At 45.3% G+C, this 20,192-nt stretch overlaps 1 protein-coding gene across 4 annotated transcripts; it reads left to right on the forward strand.

The window, feature by feature from the left end:
* The first annotated feature begins 758 nt into the window (after window positions 1–758).
* golgb1 (golgin B1) lies at window positions 759–20,159 on the forward strand. Of its 4 annotated transcripts, XM_069164972.1 has the most exons (21): window positions 759–1,769; window positions 1,869–2,052; window positions 3,351–3,429; window positions 4,020–4,211; window positions 4,305–4,418; window positions 4,583–4,750; window positions 4,860–4,982; window positions 5,520–5,633; window positions 5,827–6,532; window positions 6,626–6,702; window positions 8,470–8,527; window positions 8,939–13,973; window positions 14,087–14,498; window positions 14,581–14,814; window positions 14,894–15,736; window positions 15,873–16,066; window positions 16,170–16,329; window positions 16,790–16,890; window positions 16,974–17,045; window positions 17,780–17,870; window positions 17,987–20,159. In XM_069164972.1, the coding sequence occupies exons 3-21, from the start codon at window positions 3,361–3,363 to the stop codon at window positions 18,122–18,124; spliced, it is 8,901 nt and encodes a 2,966-aa protein (XP_069021073.1). In that variant the 5' UTR covers window positions 759–1,769; window positions 1,869–2,052; window positions 3,351–3,360; the 3' UTR covers window positions 18,125–20,159. The 4 variants fall into 4 exon arrangements, with proteins under 4 accessions (XP_069021073.1, XP_069021072.1, XP_069021075.1 ...); XM_069164971.1 differs by having other exon boundaries at window positions 759–2,052; XM_069164974.1 differs by having other exon boundaries at window positions 759–2,052; window positions 6,626–6,696.
* Window positions 20,160–20,192: the final 33 nt, after the last annotated feature.

Below are 20,192 nucleotides of genomic sequence, written 5' to 3' on the forward strand. Positions count from 1 at the left end.
CCCAGGGACAGACTCAGATCAGGGACAGACCCACATCAGGGACAGACCCACATCAGGGACAGACTCAGATTAGGGACAGGTCCCCTCAAAACAAATGAAAGTTTGAATGCTTGCGACCTTGAAAACCTTCGTTCTCAGTGAGCTTCTTGCTGTGATTGATTATCATTGTGGTCTTATATAAATACTGTATTTTCTGCCAGTTTTGCTTATTTTACATCATGTCCGAGTCATTTTCACTAGTTTCAGGTGGTCGCATTTTAAACCCACCAATCACATTTGTAGGAACGTCATGCATCAAAATCTGATGACTGTTTTTGGGTTGTTCGGTCACTGTCAATACGTTTTGATAAAACAACAGACATGGAGCAGGTTAACGCCAAAAGTTCATGAATATCAGCATCACCGACGTAAATATTTGTGGATTTTTTTTGTCGTCTGGTCGGTAACGGAGTTAGTTTCTACTTTGGATTGTCGGCGTAAACACTTTGGGAAGTTGATGGATTTCATTTTTTTTTTTTTTTTTTTTTTTTACATTTTAAAAAACCCCAAATTTAAGAAGAAAATAACTGAAAAATGAATGAATGAATTGTTTAATTCTGCAAATAAACAAACTGATTTGGTTGATCATTTTATTTAGATACCACAGAATAAAACTGAGAAGGCATTACAGTTAGTGAAATTAATATCAAAACGCTGCGGAAAGCCATTTCATCTCAACTTAAACACCAGAAAATAATGCATACATTCAGTAAGTGCTGTAGTGTCAAATTAAATATAACTCCTTCATTGCAACGACCTTGTAGCAATACTTGAAAGCATGAGTGTGTTGTATTCAGCTGCAATGAGTCTGTGAATAAATCTTAATATTGGCTAGTGTCATTAAAAAAAGATAAACAACAGATATATATATATATAGTACATGTTAGTGGTTGCAGTCTAAATGTGTTAACAGTTCAAATATACGTATTAATATAAAAGTAAAAGTAAAAAAAATAAATAAAACGCGCCATGGATCATTTTAAAGCAACATTTAGGGAACGTTTAGATATTAGTTGCCTCTGGAAAACATCTGCTTCCTTCTGCTGTAGTGCAATAATGACTGCGCTTCCAACATGTCTGACTCCAGTTTGCATTACCCTGTGACACATTTCCACTAACAGTCATATCCCATAGTCTGATATATAGTTTGCAACACTTTGGAAGAGCTTGTCCTGAACATGTAATCACACATTAAAAACATAACACTAACACGACTGTGAAACAAAGAGCTATGCTTTAAGAGCTTAAAAAAAGTAAAAAGCTACGTTTCTCTGACTTCAGTAAGGCCTCGTTTTCTTCCTTCATTCAGAGTAATATTTCCTTTAGTTTGAAGTTTGCTGCAGGCTGGTTTTGGCTTCTTGCCAATGTGGCACAGTAAGACGAAGTTAAAGCAAACATGAAGTCACTGTGGCTCCGTGGCAGAGGTCGGGGAGATCTCACTGGCCCTGACGCTTTTCCTCTTCCCCCACCGCAGATGCCTGTGGATGGAGTCGAACGCCGACACGGTGTAGTGCGCAAACAGGCCGGTCCACTTCACCGCATCCACCATCCACTGCACCGTGCGCCCCACGAAGGCCACGAACACGGTGGTGTAGTGGGCCAGCAGCAGCAGACTCCTCCCCAGCTGCCTGCCACGGTTGATGATCAGGTTGACTCGTTGGTCATGGCCTACCATCGTTGCACCAGGACGGTGCAACCACCCGGGTGGCTGCAGATGAAGGGTCAACTTTGTGAGTATTATTTGAGTCAAGGGCTCATTTGGTTTTTTTTTTTATTTTAAATATGCAGATACTCCCTAAAAAATTTCTTTTTTAAAAAAAAAAAAAAAGGAGTAGACGCTTGTACACTTGCAGACGGTCCCTTACAGACGCTGATCCCGGTTGTCCAATCAGAGCAGAGGAAGATTTGTTTCCGGGAATGTTTGGTGATGTGGCTATGCTCTGAAATCCATCCGAGGAAATATATCCAATAAAAAAAAAAACAGACACGTTTACCTGGGAAGCACTCGCACAGGTGAGTCAAATGTCTTTTCTTTTTAAAAAAAAAAAAAAAAAAACACTGAGCTTGTGTAACAACAGCACGGAGGAGGAAAAAAAAAAAAAAAAACTCCGCGGTCCTTAGTTACCTGTTATCGGGGGGTTAGCTGGCCAAGTAGCACGAGCTAACTCGCTGTATTGTGGAAAACTACGGTCGCGGTAAACGGCGGGTATTTTCACGGAGCGTCCCGTTCACGTCTCTTCATCTCTAGATGTGTTTCCTGTTGTCCTGCAGCTCGGGAAGTTTGACGTCCATTTTCACGTTAGCTAGCTACAATCTTTGCCGTTCACAAAAAAAAAAAAAAAAAAAAAAAAAAAAAAGGGGGTGACGCAGCCGCAGTGGAGCGTCCGACGGGTTCGGAAAGACTCGGCTCCGTCCGGTCTGGTTCGGAGACCGCAGATTAGAGGTTGTCTGGCAATGAGTTGCCTTTGAGAAAAAAAATTAAAAAAAATACTTTGGTTTGAAAAAAAACAACAGGTCTATTTAAAAGTAGTCAATCATTTTATCACACGAGCTCCTCTTGTACAGGTCATGAAAATGACCATGACGGTGGAAAGCTATAACACAACTATGGCAACCACAATTATACTATAATATTGAATGTGCGTATTATGTAGAGATATACTACTTTCTGCCTTTTTATTTACACTTTTTAGCCTTTCTTTTTGTAGAAAATGTGATTTTAAGAAACTCTGACTGTAATCTGCTAGTGCAAAAATGCAGCACATATGTTTCTTGATAATTAATTGATTAGTTGAGCAACAGTAAAATAATCAACTAATTGTCAGTAGAAGCAATTTTTCACGTAAAATTTTTTTTTAACTCGTCCTCTTCTTTTCACTGCTGGCATGTGCAAACAACCTAAAATATTGTGTTTATATTCAACTCCTTCAAAGGACCTTCAGCATCAGTGTCTTTGAGCTGCGTGTAGTTAAAGGTGTACACATCCTGCATTAAATACATTATTTACTGTGAATTACAAACATAATACAGGGTTAACTGCTGGCTGCATTTCTGCTACAGTAAATGAAAATGAAACGGAAATTATACTGAGGCTGAACATTGATGGAGGACTAGGGAGACAATTGTCATCTGCAGACAGATTTTGAAAAATACGTTACATTTCCATCCCTTTATCTGAAGCGAGCAGGAAAGGACTCGTGCAGGTGCAGCAAGGGAAGGATTTACGTGTCAGATATTATTAATGTGAGTCTATTCTGAAGCCTCAAACACGTGATTTTTAAAAATATTTTTTTTTATACCCCTCCTCACAGTGCCATCTTTATGTTCAGCCGTCTTGCTACGGTCCTCCAGGAGCTCTCTGGAGAGGAGGGCCCAGATGGAGACCCACAGGTGAGAGAGCAACACACAAATTTATAAAAACTGATAATGAAGAGTTTTGCCATCTGTGCCCTCCAGCTTTTAAATAAGTACGTGTGGACTTCAGTCGGGGAAATCATTGCCTAAAAAGAGAAACACGAGCAGATACTGAAAGGAAATGGATTCTTGTTGTTGATCTTTTCCTGAAACAAAAAAAAAAAGATCAGCTGGCACCTTTTATATGCCAGATTTATCCTGATTTCCTGACTCAAAACATCATTTAGGCTCTTCTGGCTCCAGACTGTCTGCATGTTCAAGAAAAACCTTTCTCTCCCATAGTCTTGTTATTTTCACAGTGATTTAGTGTGTCACTTCTGTAAAGTTGTGGTACTCAAAAGAAAATTAACGGTCAAGATTGAAGCAGCAGAAGCTGAAATATCCTGAATTTCACTCTTTTCAATGTCTCCATGCGCCGATTTACAAGTCTATCAGAAATTTTAACTACCGTAATAGTTTTGTCACGTTTATTTCTTCACAAAGCTCCTCCAGACCCGCAGTGCACATATGGGTGTTTTACAGGCTGACAAACCCTGACAAGTAAACCAACCTGTTTCCTCGTACAGGGCATGCTGGTGCCTCAGCTCCCTGCCGGTGACGGCCAACCTCCGGGGGACTCCGAGGCACCCGAGGAGGCCATGGAGAGGCTGGCCCACCTGGAACAACTGGTGGTCCAGCTGAAGGAGCTCATCCGAGACAAAGACACCCAGCTGGGCCAAAAGAACACCGAGCTGACCAACAAAGATGCACAGCACAAGGTAAACAACCCTGTGTGTTACTTTTAAAGTCAGTTCACTAGTACTCTCTGCAAATATCTTTTAAGACGGAGTCCATATTTTGTGTATCCACAGAGTGAGAGAGAAGAAGCTGATGCTCGCTTCACCAAACTCAAACTGCAGGCCAAAGCCAAGATGGCTTCACTCAACAAACAAATAACTGATTTGAAAGGACAGGGAGGAGCAACAGTAAGTTTTAATAAGCCCAATTTATGTCATTTTAACCCGATTGTAAGGTCATTAGAGCCTCTCGTGCATTTGATACATGTGCACAGTGCCAAGTATTTTTTGTTTGTGCAGTACAGCTCACTTGGATCCGTTTTATCTGACTGGAACATCTGTTATGTCTGCAGCAGAGTCCCGACAGCTCTTTCACCGAAGCCGGAGCCGCAGTGGAAGAGGAGCTGCAAGAACTGAAGAACAAGCTGAGCGAGGAAGAGGCCAACAGCAGGGAGCTTAAAGAGCGACTCCAGACCACCGAACAGCTCCTGCAAGAGAAGGAGTCTGTCCACGCTGAGCAGGTGACATCACTTCGCCTTTAATTACACAAAGTCCATCTGTTAACAAGGACTTTAAATTTCATGAGAACGCTCTTTCTGAGTGGTTTGTGGCGTGTTTTTGTGTTCTCAGCTACGGATCCTTCAGGCTGTGATCTGTGAGAAGGACGTGCGTTTCCAGGAACAGATTCAGAAACATGAAGAAGAGCTGCTGAGGGTCACAACACAGTCTCCAAATGACAGTGAGCTCCAGCAGGTACAAGATAATTAATTTCTCAACTTGTGATTTCTTCCTTTTTTTTTTCTTCTTCTTTTTTTTTTACTGACTCAATCCTTAGTCTGTGTAATTATCTTTTTGACATTATTAATTATTCCACTCGTCTGCCAATTACTACTGTGATTAATCATTTGGCTGATAAAATGTCAGAATCTTTCAAGAATTATCATGAAGGAGATTGTAATTAATCTTCTGATGGCGGCTGCAGATTTAGTTGATGGTTTGAAACAGTATAGACCCCATTAGTCTTGTTTGACATGGTTGCTTGTTTTCCTGGGGTCCAATTTTGTCTTTACAGCCCAAGATGCCACAGTCTCTCTGTCTTTAGACCAAAAAAAACAACTTTATCAGGGAAAAAGGGGGAAATTTGGTGCCAAAAGAGGCCATGAACCAAAGCAAATACTTTATTTTTTTTTTTTAATGATTTGGGCCATTGAAAAGACTGAAGAAAAACTGTTTTATTAAAGTATGATAAATAGACAATAAATCTCTCTGTCTTTATTTCCTTTGTCTCAGGCCCTACATGCAGCTCAGCGGCGCTGTGAGGAGCTTGAAGAGGCCTTAAATTCGCGTTCTCAAGTGCTGGAGATGCTGCAGCAGGAAGTGAGCAGCGCTGATCAGCAAAAGCAGGTACAGATCCTGCCGGACCAAAAACCAGCTGTGCAGCTACTTGTAGTATGTTGGTTTTGAGATTGCTCCACATATTTGCAGATGCCTGAAAGGAAAACAAAACTGTTCAAACAGGATCCTCCCTGCATTGTCATTAGTATGCATTGTTTGGCTACCACACAAAACGCACCCACACTGATCATCTTTCTTTCAGATCTTGACGGCTCAGTTCCGGAAGATGGAGCAGGAGCTGGCCGACGCCGTCGAACAGAGGGAGGAGGAGAGGCAGCAGTGGGCCGAGCAGACCGGCAGGGCCGACGCAGAGCTTTCAGCCCTCCGAGAGAGCCTGGAGGCCCTGCAAAGAGAGAGAACGGAGGTGGCACAGCAAGAAAGCGAACTTGCCTCCCTGAGAGAGGCAGAGCATGTTAGTCAGGAGGCTCTGGAGAAGGAGAAGATGGAAGTCGCCAGATTGCAGGCAGAGCTGAGTCTGATGAAAGAGGCTGAGCTCGCGGCCGTCCAAGCAAGCGATGAGGCTTCGGAGAGAGACAGGGCGGAAATTGCTCGGCTTCAAAGTGAACTTGCATCAGTGCCAGAGGGAGAGTCTGCAGCTGTCCAAGCCAGCCAGGACGCTGGAGAGAGAGAGAAGGCAGAAGTAGAGACTCTGGAGAAAGAGCTGGCTCACCTCAGGGAGGAGCAGGAGGGAATGCAGAAGAAGGGCGAGATCTCGGCTGAAATTTGGAGACATCTTCATTCTCTGGCTCTGGAAAATGTACCAGAGGAAATCCCCGTCCCCGCTGACCCGTCCTCGGTCCTGGACGCCGTGACGTCTATTGAAACACGACTGACGCGGCTGAAAGACGAACGCAGTGAGAGTGAGGAACGCTGTGCCCACCTCACCCACGCCATGCAAACGCTTCAGGGTAGGAGCCTCCATCTGGGATAGTGTGTTAACGTCAAACCTTCATTGCTTTATTAAGGTACTAATGTTTTAATGTGAACTGTCTGATTTTCAGAACAACTGGACAGAACAACTTTTGAACAAGAGGAGGCCACAGAGAAGATACAGCAGCTGCAGCAGCAAATGGTAACGGTCAGTACTCGGGCAGCATTTCGCACTAACATGCACATCTGTACCTGCATACATTATCTGGATTATCGGTTTGCGTTCCTTCATGCTCTTCGTCCTCACGAAGCCGCTGCTGGAAAGAAGCTCCTAATTAGAGTCGAGCCCGCATCTGCTCAGAATGAAATGACGTTCTCACCACATGCATTTGCATTCATACCCCGTATTACAAAGCATTCGCGTCATCTCCCTTCTGCCTGCATTGTGATCAGATCTCTGCATGCAAATTAATCGGTCAACAAAAAAAGCACCTACCTGGCGAAAGCAAGCGACGTGTGCTGGTGTCTTTCACTTTTGCAAGAGAAAATTAATAGTTACTGTTGCTACATGAAGCTTTTGATTAAGCTACCAGGAGGAGACATATTGCAGCGGTCTGGTCAATCTGATTGTATTCCGATCTGCATTATTGGGGATTTTTCCCTTCTCAGGTATAAGGTATGATATCTCTAAAATAATATCATAATATTTCAGGGGGTTTCTCATTGTTATATTTTTTATATGACAAAATGCTGAAAAATATTTTATTCTTAATGTCAAGAACCTGCAATTGCGGCAAATTTGTCAGTTTTATGTGGGCATAAAGTAAACAAAAATGATCTCAGTTCTTTAACAACAGAAACTGTTGAAGAGTAAGAATCTGCAGAAAATATAACCTTGTTCTGTCTGTCAGCGTTGCATTCGATCGTGACATCAACAAGTCGTAATGCCGCCATTATCACAACATGAATTGCTTTAAACATATTATGAATTACACCAATATTATTGTGAAGGATACAATATGGCACACCCCAGGCCAGGTGTAATATTCACATGCAACCTGTGTGGTGTGAATGGTGCTCTAACACACAGTGCCTCAACACGCATTAAGTGAGTTTTTGGAGATGAGTACCTGCTCAACACCAGGTTGTAAGCAGCTTCTTTCACTTATGATCTAAACTTCAAAAGGGAGTTGTAAATATGCTCTGTGACGACCTGCGAAGCTTAAACTTCAAAGTTCTTCTTTGGCTTTGTACTGAGTTTCTGTCACATCGCCTCTCCGTTCATATGACAAAAAAAAAAAGTTGTTGATAGACTGGAGGCTCAGTATAAGCTGAGGAATAAGAAGTTAAAGTAGTTCGCGGTTGCCTACAAAGTCAGACAGCTGTGTCATTTGTACCTTTTCCCGTCTATTGAAACCCAATTTGCAAAGTCACCCTGTATTTTGAGAGCTGAGGGGTCAGACTGGTTTCAACCCTGACACCTGGTCTCGGGTCAGGACTCCAGTCTGGACAGGTGATCTGCATCTGTCTCAGACAGGACAGCCAGACAGTGCTTCAACTCAGCTGCACGAGGAGGTATGTCTAATCCCTTCAGCACTGAGCCGCCGTTATGACTGACTGAGCTGACCTTCACCTCACACAGCAGCTGTAGAGATTTAAATTGGACGAGTGATCACGGGTGCTTTTTAAACCACTTTTATTTCACATGTTAAAAAATGCCTTTGATTGATTTTATCTACTTTTTTTTTTAACACATTTTATATGTTATGTTTGTTTTTTTCAGCCTTCTTTTTTTTTTAAATACATTTTTTATCTCTAACTTTGTTTTGACAAGTGCTGTATAAATAAAGTTGAATATTGTGAAGTTTTTATTCGTACACAAGTATATTTCTGCATTGTGATAAAACGGGAGATCATAAAGTTTCCTTCCTGCCTTTAGTCTCATTTTTTGTTTCTTTTTTGTTTATTCTCTCAGATCTCTGAAAGAAACGATGCAGCTGAACCTTCACAGGATTCATCTGAAGCTGAAAAAGGTACCACAATCTGACTCCTAAAATACATTCACTCAACATAATGATGACAAACAATAAAAGGAAAACAGCATACAAAAGGATGCAATAAACTGGACTTCTGCTTTTGCTACTGTATCTGAGGCTTTCCTAAATATATAGTATTTAAATGTACTGTAGTCTTGGCGTAGACCAAGATAATGAAAATGGTAGATTCGGTTCCCAGGTTTGATTTTGCCAAGTTAAGTATTAATTCACTGGGTAACGAGCTAAACACGTGAACTTTGAGCTCTGTGGTATCGTAGCAACAAACAATCTGTTAGTGTGTTTGTTCTTCACCTGGACTTTATTCAAAGTTGTCACTGCTTGCATAAAAATTGTTTATTGACAGAAAAACGTGATTTTTTTTCTGTTTATCTTTGTTGATTTTGACAGCACACATACTGACACTGGAGCAGCAGCTGTTAGAAAAAGACAATGAGCTGGTTGCCTTGCGTGAATCCCTCACACTGGCTACGAAGCACAGCTCCGGTGAGGTTGCGTCAGGTGAAAACGACGATCAGACCCCAGATCAGGATGACAGTGCGGCTCCCCTTGATAGTTCTGCAGCCCTCCCTAACTTCATGGACGATACCCAAGAAGAGGAGACCACTTTAGTTGCTGAGGACACTTCCGTGCTCTCCATATCTGCTGGTAATGAGAGTAGCCCGGAGCTAATTGGACACCAGTCTGAGTCCCCTGAAGAATCCAAAGGGACGTCGTCAGATGAGATGGTTGCTAGTAGTGACTCGGAGGTCGCCCACAGCAGCTGGACCCTCCTGGAAGCTGTGAATCAAGATGGAGGTCAAGAGTGGCCCTCCATCCTGCAGGACTTCAACCAGTCGTGGGTGGCGACGGGCATGGAGCAGGAAACCTCCACCATCCAAGTTGAGTCCTCCTCTGTCATCATCAGAGAGACGGTGCAAGTTCATGTAACTCAGCAGAGTTCTTCCTCCACAGATGCTAACGTGCCCTCTGGTCAGATCTTTGCTCAGGCTTTAGCTGAGGAGCTCCAGAGGAGGTACAGCGAACTTTTGGTTGAGCTGCAGAGGCTCAGAGAGGCAGCTGCAGAGTCACAGGAGAAGATCAGGAGTCTGGAAGAGGAAACACAGTCCCTCACTGCTGCCCAAGGAGAGGCCGAGTCCCAAGCCAGCAATTTTGCAGAGGAGCTGAAGTCGGCTAGAGAGGAGTTGGATAATCGTTCTCAGCAAAACAGCTCCGTGCTGGAGAAGCACGGTGTCGAACTGCAGCTTCTAGAAGAACAGATAGACATTTTAAGCACTGGTGGTAAAGCTAAGGAGCAGAAGATCCAGGCCTTGCAGACAGATCTGGAAACGGCCCACCAAGCTCTCTCCGAGCAGGAGGGTCAAGCCCGGATGCTGAGTGCCCAGCTGGAGGAGAGAGAGCTCCTCTCCTCTGAGCTAGAAAGGAGGCTTCATGATATGGAGAGCAGCATGTTGGACTGCTCCCAGACATCAGATCTCAACAATGAGATCAGCGAGTTACAGCTTCGAATCAACCAGAAAGATCACGAGATGATGGAGCTAAATGACAGTATGTCTGCCAAACTCCTTCAGGCGGAGGAAGAGAAGCTCCAGATAGACAGTGAAGTCAGTAAACTGAAGGAGCAGATAGTGGAACTTGAGAAAGTAAGAGAAGAGAAACCGCAAGCGACTTGTGAAGAATCAGCTGCTCCTGCCGACGATGAACTTGCGAGTTTACAAAAGGAGAAAAGAGCGCTGGAAACTCAGCTGATGAGCACGAAGAAAAAGCTGCAGGCAGCACTTGTGCAACGTAAAGAGCTCATGAAGAAGGTTACTGACTTCGAGTTACAAGCAAAGAAATGGAAAGAGAAAGATGAAACGGCAATGGAGGGAGATCCTGAAAATATCCCGCAGGCAGACAAACCTAAAGGACACGAGGTCCAAGAAATGGAGGCTAAAGTCGTGGAGCTCGAGCAAGCTTTAAGATCCAAAGAGGAGGCAGTTGAGACTCTTCAGCAGAAAATTAGTCAACAGGATCAAGTTCTTGCTGAAACGCTGTCTCTCAATAGAAAGCTAAGTGAGGAAACTGAAAACTCTCAGCAGGCCGACGTTTCTTCTGAAACAACTGCGTTGCAATCGCAGGTGGCATCTCTGGAGGCGGAGTGTGAGACGCTTCAGAAGAAGGTTCAGGAGGCCCAAGAATCTCGCAAAGAAACGATCCGCAAAGCCAAAGAGAAAGACCGACACCACCGTGAACAACTGAAACAGCAGAAAGAAGAATTCAGCGAGCTGATGGAACGCTTTGAGGTGCAGAGCGGCGAGCGAGAAATTCTTCTTACTAAACTGAAAGAGCTCGAAGAAAAAGTCCTGACTGAAAGAGAAGAGACGCCTCATCGAGAGCTCAGGCACATGGGGGAAAATCTGGAGAAGCCTGCAGGAAATGATTGGGTCCAGGAGGACTGGGTGGATTTTACAACATCCGAGACTGATTCATCACAACCACAATCAAGTGATCCGAGTCAGCGTCCCGCGGAGCCGTCCGACGTCCTCCCTGCACAAATGGAGGAATCCGTGAAAGCCCCCAGGGAGGAGATCCAGATTGTGCGGATGGCAAACACGGAGCTCGAGAAGCAGCTGCTGGAAACCCAGGCCGGTCTGTCGCTGAAGGAGGCTGAATTACTGCAACTGGGCAAAGAGCTACAAGCACTGAGAGAAAAGGAAAGACAGATTGATGCACTCTCCGAGGAAATTAACGAGCTGAGAGAAAAGTATCGCCAAGCCGAGTCTCACGCCGAAACCCTAAAAGCAGAAATGGAAGCTGCAGCCAAGGCAGCGTCTGCAGATGCTACATCATCCATTGCAACTCTTCAGGCTGAAGTGGAGGGCTTCAAACAGTTTCTCGACAATAAGAACCATGAGATAATGGAGCTGAGTCAGCAGCTGAGCGAGCAGAGCTCTCTCATACACTCAATGCAAGACACGGTGTCTCAGAAGGATCAACTAATAGATTCTTTGCAGGAAGAACTGAAGGCTGAGCAAGAAAAGACGCAGAGGTTAGAGGTTGAGGTCCCACAGAAGCAAGAGGAAGACAGCGAGACGAAGGTCCTGCAGCTTCAGCGAAAGCTTCAGGCTGCTCTGATCTCTCGCAAAGAGGTCTTGAAAGAAAACAAAACCCAGAAGGAGCAGCTAGCTTCAAGTGAGAAGACCGTAGCCGAGCTGCAGCAGAAAATTGACTCCGCTGAAGACGAGCTGGAGAAGCTAAGAGCAGAAAGAGCGCGACTCATTGATGAGGTTGATCGGACGTTACTGGAGAACCAGAGTCTGGGATCCTCCTGCGAAAGCCTCAAGCTGGCGATGGAAGGAATACTCAATGAGAAAGACGCCTGTAAGAGAGAAGTGGAGTTGGCAAAGGAAGAGGCAGCCAGAATGTGCAGAGAATGGGAAGAAAAGGTTCAAGGCATGACTGATGAGTACGAGACTCTGCTCAAGTCTTACGAAAACGTGAGCGATGAGGCGGAGCGAGTGAGACGAGTCCTGGAAGCTGCCCGACAGGAGAGACAGGAGCTGGCAGCCAAGGTGAGAGCTCACGAGGCCGCAAGGCAGGAAGCTGAGAGACAGACCGAGGAATCCCAGAAAGAGGTGGACTCGGTGAAAGACAAGATGAGAAAGTTTGCCAAAACGAAGCAGCAAAAGATATCAGAGCTCGAGGAAGAGAACGAGAGACTCAGAGAGATGCAGGAAAAGCCGGCGATGAAGCGAGGAGACAAGGCTCTTAAAGCTGAAGTTCAGCAACTTCAAGAGGAGCTGGGAGCTTTGAAAAATGAGCTGGAGGCGTCAGTGGCAGAAAGAGACTCATTAGGGCAGCAGATCGAAGAGTTGAGGGAACAACTTGATCAAGTGGGAGAAAGATGCAGCGAAAGTTCAGTTATTCCACTGAGCTCTGCTGTTGTTGTAGAAGAGGTTGTCACTGCACAGCAATCAGACACAATCATGACGACAACAGAGGCTGTTGAGAGTCGTGATGAAGACGCAGAAAAACTCTTCACTCCAGAAGAAACTCGAGACGACCAGATAGTCGCTGAGTCTGCACATTTAGAATCTACTGAAGAAAAAGAACAAGCAGAAATGTCTGAGAGCGCTCGGATTGTATTAGAAAACAGAATGAGAGATATTGAAGCCGCTGTTAACGCAGAGAGGGAACTGTGGCAGGAACGGGAGGCTGAGCTCAAATCTGAACTGGCCTCTCTTGAACGAGACCTTCAGGAGAGTAAAGAGAAGGAGAGCCCGGCAGCCTCTTTAGAGAAATGCCTTCAGGAGAGCAAAGACAGAGAAAAGAGCCTAACTGAAGAGGCTTCGAAGAGGGAAACTCAGTTCAAAGAACTCCTCAGAAGCATTGAAACCGAAAAGGATAACCTGGAGGAGCGTCTCATGAACCAGTTGGCTCAGCTCAACGGCAGCATCGCCGGCTACCAGCAAGAGGCAGCCGACAACCGGGAGCACCTCAGCGGACTACAGCGGGAGCTGGAGAAGGTGGAGAGGGAGCGAGCCGAACTCGAAGCCGAGGCTCAGAGCGAGAGGGACCGAGCTGCCAGGCTGGAGGAGGACATGAGGCAAGCCCAGCGAGAGCGAGCTGAAGCTGAGGCAGAGTCTGGAAAGCAGCGGGAGCTGGAGCAGCAGCTGAGGTCTGCCCAGAGGGTCAAAGAAGGCAGCCAGAACAGAACACGTCAGCTGGAGGAGCTGCTGAGGGAGAAACAGCTGGAAGTCCGCCAGCTGCAGAGAGACTGCATTCAGTACCAGGAGAGGATCAGTGAACTGGGGAGAGAAGCCAAAGCACTGAAGCTGGGCCACAATGAGCTCCAGAGCAAACTAGAACAATCCCAACTGGAGGCTTCCAAAACTCGAGAGGACCTGAAAAGAACTGAAGCAGAGCTGGATAGTTGTAAAGCACACCTGAATGAGGCCCAGAAAGAGGCAAGTGAGGCCTTAGCAGCAAAAACAACCGTCGAACAGAGCATCCAGCAGAGAGAGGACGCGATGAAAGCTGAGGCCGAGCAAACCCTGGACTCTGTTAGATTCAGGCTGGGTGCTGAACTGAAGGAGATGGAGCTGAGGCTGGAGGAGGCGTACACCGAGAGGGAGAAGGAGGAGGAGGCTACTCTGGAGGCCAGAGAGATGGCGGAGGGAGCTGAGAGACGAGGCCAGGAGACGCAAGCCCGTCTGGATGAGTCTCTGGCCAGGTTGGCTGCCTTCTCGCGCTGCATGTCCTCCCTGCAAGACGACCGGGACAGAGTGTTGGACGAGGCCCGGCAGTGGGAGACCCGCTTTAACGGTGCTCTGCAGGGGAAGGAGGCTGAAGTTCGGGAGGCTGAAACACGGGCCAAGGAACTTGCAGAACAGCTTCAGAAAGAAACTGCACTCAAAGAGGAACTTCAGCTTTCCGTTGACAGGTAAAAAAAAAAAAAAAAAAAAAAAAAAAAAACCCACACCATCAGTTTCACTGTTTCACCAAATGAATCATAACCTTTCTCACCCAGAACTTAAGATGATTTGTTTTTTTCAGATTACAGAAAGCAGGCAAAAATTGGCAGCTGAGATTTGAAGAAGAAGAAAAGAAAGTCAGAGATAGCGAAGCTGCCCTGGAGGAGGAGAGGAGGAAGCTTCAGCAAACCACAGCTGAGTTACAGTCTGCGCAAAAAGAAGCCCACACCCTGAAAAACGAGGTGGAGAGCCTCCATCAGAGAACCCGGGCTCTGGAGGAGGCTGTAGGTCGGCTGCAGGGGGAAGTCGACCAGGCCAGGACGAAGCTGAGGGAGAGGGAGGCAGAGGAGAGGCGGCTGTGTCTGAGCGTGGAGCAACTGGAGACCGACCTGCGATCCTCCAAGACCCTGACGGAGAGCTTGCAGACTGAATTAAATGAGAAGGAGAGGAGGGAAGTGGAAATGCTCGGGGAGCAGGAGCAAGCTGTTGCCCAGGTGAACACGTTTTCATTTACTGCAAAATAATTTGGCAGGATTTTGGGCATTTCTCACCATCCGCCTGTCATTTATTTTCTAGGCTGCAGATGAGGCCAGAAAGGAGGCGGACAGCAGGGCACACGAAGCTGAGAAGGAGCTGGAGCAGAGGAAAGGAGAAGTGCGGGATCTGGAAGATAAACTGCGGAAGGCAGAGGAGGAGAGCAACAACAGAAAAACCCGGCTGGACTCTTTCATGAAGGCCATGGGCTCCTTGCAGGATGACAGAGACAGAGTCCTCAACAATTACAAGCAGCTGGAAGAGAAACACTTGCAGGTAATGCATATAAACAAAATGTTTTAACATGTATGGAGCCGGTTTAAGCTGCCATTATAACATCTGCATTGTGTTCCAGGTAATGCTGGAGAAGGATGGTTTGATCCAGGAGGCGGCAGGAGAGAATAACAGCCTGAAGGAAGAGCTGCGCTCTCTGCTGGTCCAGAGAGACGACCTGTATGCTGAAAAAGCCAAGCTGTCGTCTCAGCTTCACAACTATCGTGAGGAACTTAATCAAGTCCTGAGCATGAAGGAATCCCAACACAAACAGCTTCTGGCAGCCCAGAGAGAGCGTATCGCATCTTTAGAAAGGGAACGTGAGGAGCTGGAAAGTCAGTTAAAGAGTGTCAGCAGAGCCAGAGAGGCGGAGGGAGACGCCGTGGTGCACAGGGTGGAGAGCGAGACTCTTAGTCAGGCTGCTGACAGTCGGGCGTCATCACAGGTGATAGATGCTCCGGGTGCAGAGGTTGAGAAGCTGAGGGAGCAGCTGCAGGCGGCAAGAGACCAAGTGGAGACTTTGGAGGAGAGTCTGCAGAGGGAGAGGCGAGAGCAGGAGAGCAGGAGCAAAGAGCTAGCCGAGCTACGATGGGAGGGAGGTGTGATGCGGACGGAGTCGGAGAGCGCTCAGGAGAGGGTGGCGGAGCTCGCCAGAGACCTGCTGGTAGTAGAGCAGAATCTGCTGGAGGAAAAAGAGGTGGCAAACCAGCTGAGAACGGACAACCAGTCCTTCGCTAAAGCCATGGCCTCCCTCCAGGACAGCAGGGACCAGGCAGTCAGTAAGGCCCAGGAGCTGAGCCTGAAACTGGAAGAGATGAGCAAGACAGGTGGCCACGCAGCAGTCAGCAGCCCCGGAGGATCCACTGGAGAAGTGTGGGGGCTGAAGAACGCACTGCAAGCCCTGCAGAACGACAGGGAGCGACTGGTGAGTGACCTGTTCAACAGTCATGTAAATATGACCACTCTTAACAGCTGTTGACTGCTCGGTTTTCACTGTGGGTGAGTTTTAATTACATTGCACGTTCAACATATTTTGCGTTTTCCGCTTTCTCTGTTTGCAGCTGGAGCAACTGAAATCTCAGACGTCTGAGCTGAAGAAGCAGAAGTCAGAGCTGGCTCGGCTGGGAGCAGGAGAGCTGATTAAAGTCAGCCAGGAGCTGTTTGAAGAGAAGAGCAGGAACGATGACGTGCTGGGTGTCATTACACAGCTTGAGAATGTGGTGGAAATCGGCAAGCAGGAAATAGAGATGCTCAGGTGAAGTCGTACAGTAGAACTCGTACTCTTCTTTTTAGTTTGGTTTTAAAGCAAAATAATACACGTAGGCTTTGATTTATTGTACGTGTCTTTTTTCTTTTAGGCTGGAGCGTCTTGACTGGATGGCTCAGGCAGAGCAGCTGAAGCAGCAGACTCTCACCACGCTCTCAGAGAGGGACCACCAGCTGCGGCAACTCACCGCCATGCTGGAAGAAGCCCGGGCTCAGAAACCGAAACTCCAGCAGGAACAATACCAGAGAGAGGTGGGAGTCTCAACATTTAGTTGTGCTTCTAACTGTGAAGGAAAATAATAGATTCTGTGGAAAGTGGCATTGCGAAAATAACATTGGTTTTTCTAAATGTTTCTTAGATAATTTCCATTTAAGGACTTTTAGAGACCCAAAGAAGCAAAAAATATACCTCATATTTTTTTATGGAAAAATATAAAAACAAAGTAAGAACAAAACATACATTTCTGTCCTTTTTCTGTTCATCTTTGGATGTCTGACACAAATACCACCAGGTTTTGAACTCTTGTCACGGTTCTCTCCATTGAGGTGTAATAATTGGGTTTTAAGTGGTAAAGCTGTTTTAACATCTTTATTTTTCCCTTCAAATATTCGGCCTGCAAAACGTGCAAAGCAAACTTTGAAACCAGCGAAGCCGGCGGGTGGAACAGTCCGTTAGATGTGACGTGAATGTAACGTGGTCGTGTTCCCGCAGGGCTCAGAGGAAGTGGACAGCGCTCCCGGAGCCCCGCAGGAGAGAAGCAGCCTGCTGGACAGCCACGCCTCCACGGCTGAGGTCAAAGAGCTGCAGCGGAGGTACTGTATGGATCGAACCTCACGACAAAGGTGAAAGTAGCGCGACAAGACGCAGATACTGATTTCTGACTCCTGTGACTCAGACTGGATGAAGAGACGCAGCAGAGGGTGTCTGTTGAGGAGCAGCTGATGGCCACGCAGGATCGACTCGAACGGTAAACAATCAACATTGAATCGTGAAGCAGCTCGCCGGGGTTTCTTCGTGTCTTCCAGCTCATCGTTTTGTTTTGTTTTTCTAGCCGACAACTGTACAGTTTGGTTCAGTCTAACTGCTCTGATCAGCATCTTTTGCTTTACCTGCAGCTTCACCAAACGGCACGTCAGAGCTGAAGGTGAATATAGTGGAGCGTAGGGCAGCTAAAAAGGTGTTTCGTTGAAGAGTTGGTCGAAAACATAACATTTAAAGAGAGGCGGTGGAAACGTGACTTCTTTATGTTGCTCCGTGTCTGCTGGATGTGTAAACAGTCTCATATTTGTCAATAAGTTGGGAAATATCAACTTAAAAGTTGATGATAGGTCGGTGTTTTGTATCTAACAAATTCGACAAGTAGCATGAAAAATGAAAATAGAGCTATTATATCTACACCATACATGACAAAACTAAGAGTGATGACTTTAGGCCGCGGTTAGATGATGTTTCACGCCGTATTATGTTCCTCTTCCATATGCTAATGTTAGAGTGTAAATAAGACCTTGATTATTTTGTCGCTTGTGACTCAGTTGTTTTATGTTGAGACGAAGGATCGTCAAATACATGTTTTTCCTGTATCAGAATAATTATAATTCCTCTCGTCCTTTTTTTTTTTATTTTTTATTTTTTTAGTCGTGATAAATTTGTTCAGTCAACAAAATATGACAGCTGACATGTTTTTATTCTCCCCATTATTAGTCAAAGCCAGGCCAAATGGCACTCTGCACAAGAAGGGGAACTCTCGGAGACGGCTGTTTTTATCGAGCCGCCGGAAGGAGCTGTCGTTCGAGTGAGTCTCCGCTAATGTCCCGTACCGACCGCCTCATCTGTCATCGTAATAACTGTAATAATGAAGACTTACGAGCTGGGATGTTTCCCGTAACCTCGCGTTTTCACTTTCCACAGACTCGGCGAGGTGGTCCGGGTTTGGTGCGGATGCTCCGAGTGGCCTTCTGCTCCCGCCAGCGCACCCCTCTGCTGTTCAGCCTCTATCTGCTGACCGTGCACGTCCTGCTGCTGCTGTGTCTGAGCGGGTACCTCTGAAAAACGGCTCCCTTTCACGAGGCCCCTGACAGATAAGAGACAGACGGAGGAGGGGCGGAGAAAATGGAAATGTGACACAACACCTAACCCAAGCCATCAATATCATTTATTATTGTTACGTAAATAATGAATTAAAAGAAGAGTGGGAGGGGGAAAAAAATCTACATACAAACATTGCACTTTACAGAACTTCATCTTTTTTAGCCAAAGTATTTATCGGGAGCCGCGGTTGATTTTCACCATTTGATTTCGGATGACTTTGAGTGTGTACGATATTCTTTCAAACACCCCAAGCAGGGAGGAAGTAGAGGGACAAACTTTCCTCTCTGAAAATTAAATGTGTTTCGGGTGAAATATAGATTCATAATCAAGTGTTTGGGCAGATGGTGTTCTCCATGTGCCTTCAGATTTGGATACAACCTAAAAAGGTCACTATGTCAGATTAAATGCTCTACATTTTGGGTAACATGCTTGTTAGATTACTGGTACAAACTATATAATATATTTAATTGTATTTAAATCCAGTTTCATCTTTTTTTGTTGTTTTTTTTGTTTGATTCTTCGGGACGCTTCGTTCAATCATTACTCAAATCTGATTCCCTCACTTTGATACCAGTTTTCGATTCGTCCCCAAATTAAAAGACTCGCTAGCTAACTGCAAAGACAGAAAATGGTGGAATCACCCCTCAGACTCACGAAATAATTTGATTTGATTATTTTAGAAGTGTTGAAACGTTTTTCGTTTCGCCGTCGTCGGTGTTGCGCCGTATCCTGTCATCCTGTCTGGTGGCGCTGACCCGTTGCCAGGCAACCGGCGCAGACTCTAGAAAGTCAACCCGCCGGTGTTTGTAGATTAAATAAAGAGATGTACCGTTTTAATTAGTGAGCCTGTGAGGTGGCTGTGAGCTGAATTGGATATTCAGAACCGAGCTCGGCCAGCTGTTTCCCGTCTTTGTGTTTCAGCTGCAGCATTAGCGTACAGATATCCTGTCGTCACATCTCCGCCTGAAAGCGGATATTAGTGTTCACATAATGCGGACCTCTTATTTGAAGGTGGCTTGAGGTTCAGGGCATGCTATCTCTTTCTCGTCTGCTAGTTTCATGCACAAAAACGGAGCACAGTGCAATTTCTCTTCTTACACATTCCCGTAGTGTTTTTCTTTTCCCCTTTCCTTTTCCTCTAAAAGTCACATTTAAAGAGAAGAGCATTATATTGATATTTGTACATACTGTATGTACATGAATTCAGTATGTCAGCTGGATGCGGGTTTTCCTCTTGCATATCCAATATGATTCCTTGTCCCTGCATTCAGACTTCACAATTTGCAGTTTTTTCATTCCAGAGGTGGAAGACTGCTGTTTTTTCTAACCTTATCCGTCCCCTTATAATCTACTTACTCTGATGTAGCATAATTTATTGCTCCTAAGAAACAGTTAAATTCTCCATCCCCTCTTTGTGTGTCGACGTCATCCTCTGTTTAATCGCTCAGTGTTGGTAAAGCTCTTTAAATTCACATTCTTCACACCGTACACACACTTACTTTGTAAATAACTGTTTGAAGGGCTGTATAGAATAATAACGGAATTAAAGTGTTGGTGGTTTAGATCAGGGACCAGTCTTGTCAAAGTATAAATTATTTACTCATTAGTTTGTCTGTTGGAAAAATTGGGATGTTTTTTGATTGACATTAGTATTTTTGTTGACTCTTTATTTGGGCTCTTTTAATTTAATTTTAATTCAGAAAATGAAAACCCTATCCTTTATTTTGTATTTGTGGAATAATTAAGAATAATTGGTTTATTATTAGCTGGAACTCTTTTGACCTGATCATGGTCTCCGTTATGTAATGTTGAGAGCTCTTTTGAAAGTTTAAATTAAGTGATGACATACTGTTAACATTTTAAAACACACACTGGTCTGTAACACTAAAATGCTTTGCTTTATGGGGGAAGAGGTCATATCAACACACTGTTATTCTCGACACAAATCATTACCACATTCAAAGCTTTTAATAAAGGATATTTTTAACTGAAAGTGAAGTCTGGATGTGAGATGTTTGCCTCGAAA

This window comes from Embiotoca jacksoni, unplaced genomic scaffold (assembly GCF_022577435.1).
Source record: "Embiotoca jacksoni isolate LCO1_2020_lvr unplaced genomic scaffold, fEmbJac1.0.p SCAF_32, whole genome shotgun sequence".
NCBI lineage: Eukaryota > Metazoa > Chordata > Actinopteri > Embiotocidae > Embiotoca > Embiotoca jacksoni.

Bases quoted from the DNA above. Each gene is read 5' to 3' on its own strand.
- golgb1 (XM_069164971.1), top strand. From the start codon at position 3,361: ATGTTCAGCCGTCTTGCTACGGTCCTCCAGGAGCTCTCTGGAGAGGAG. The intron at 16,067-16,169 runs GTGAAGTCGTAC...TTTTTCTTTTAG, and splicing joins CAGGAAATAGAGATGCTCAG to GCTGGAGCGTCTTGACTGGA. The intron at 17,046-17,779 runs GTAAACAATCAA...CCCCATTATTAG, and splicing joins ACGCAGGATCGACTCGAACG to TCAAAGCCAGGCCAAATGGC.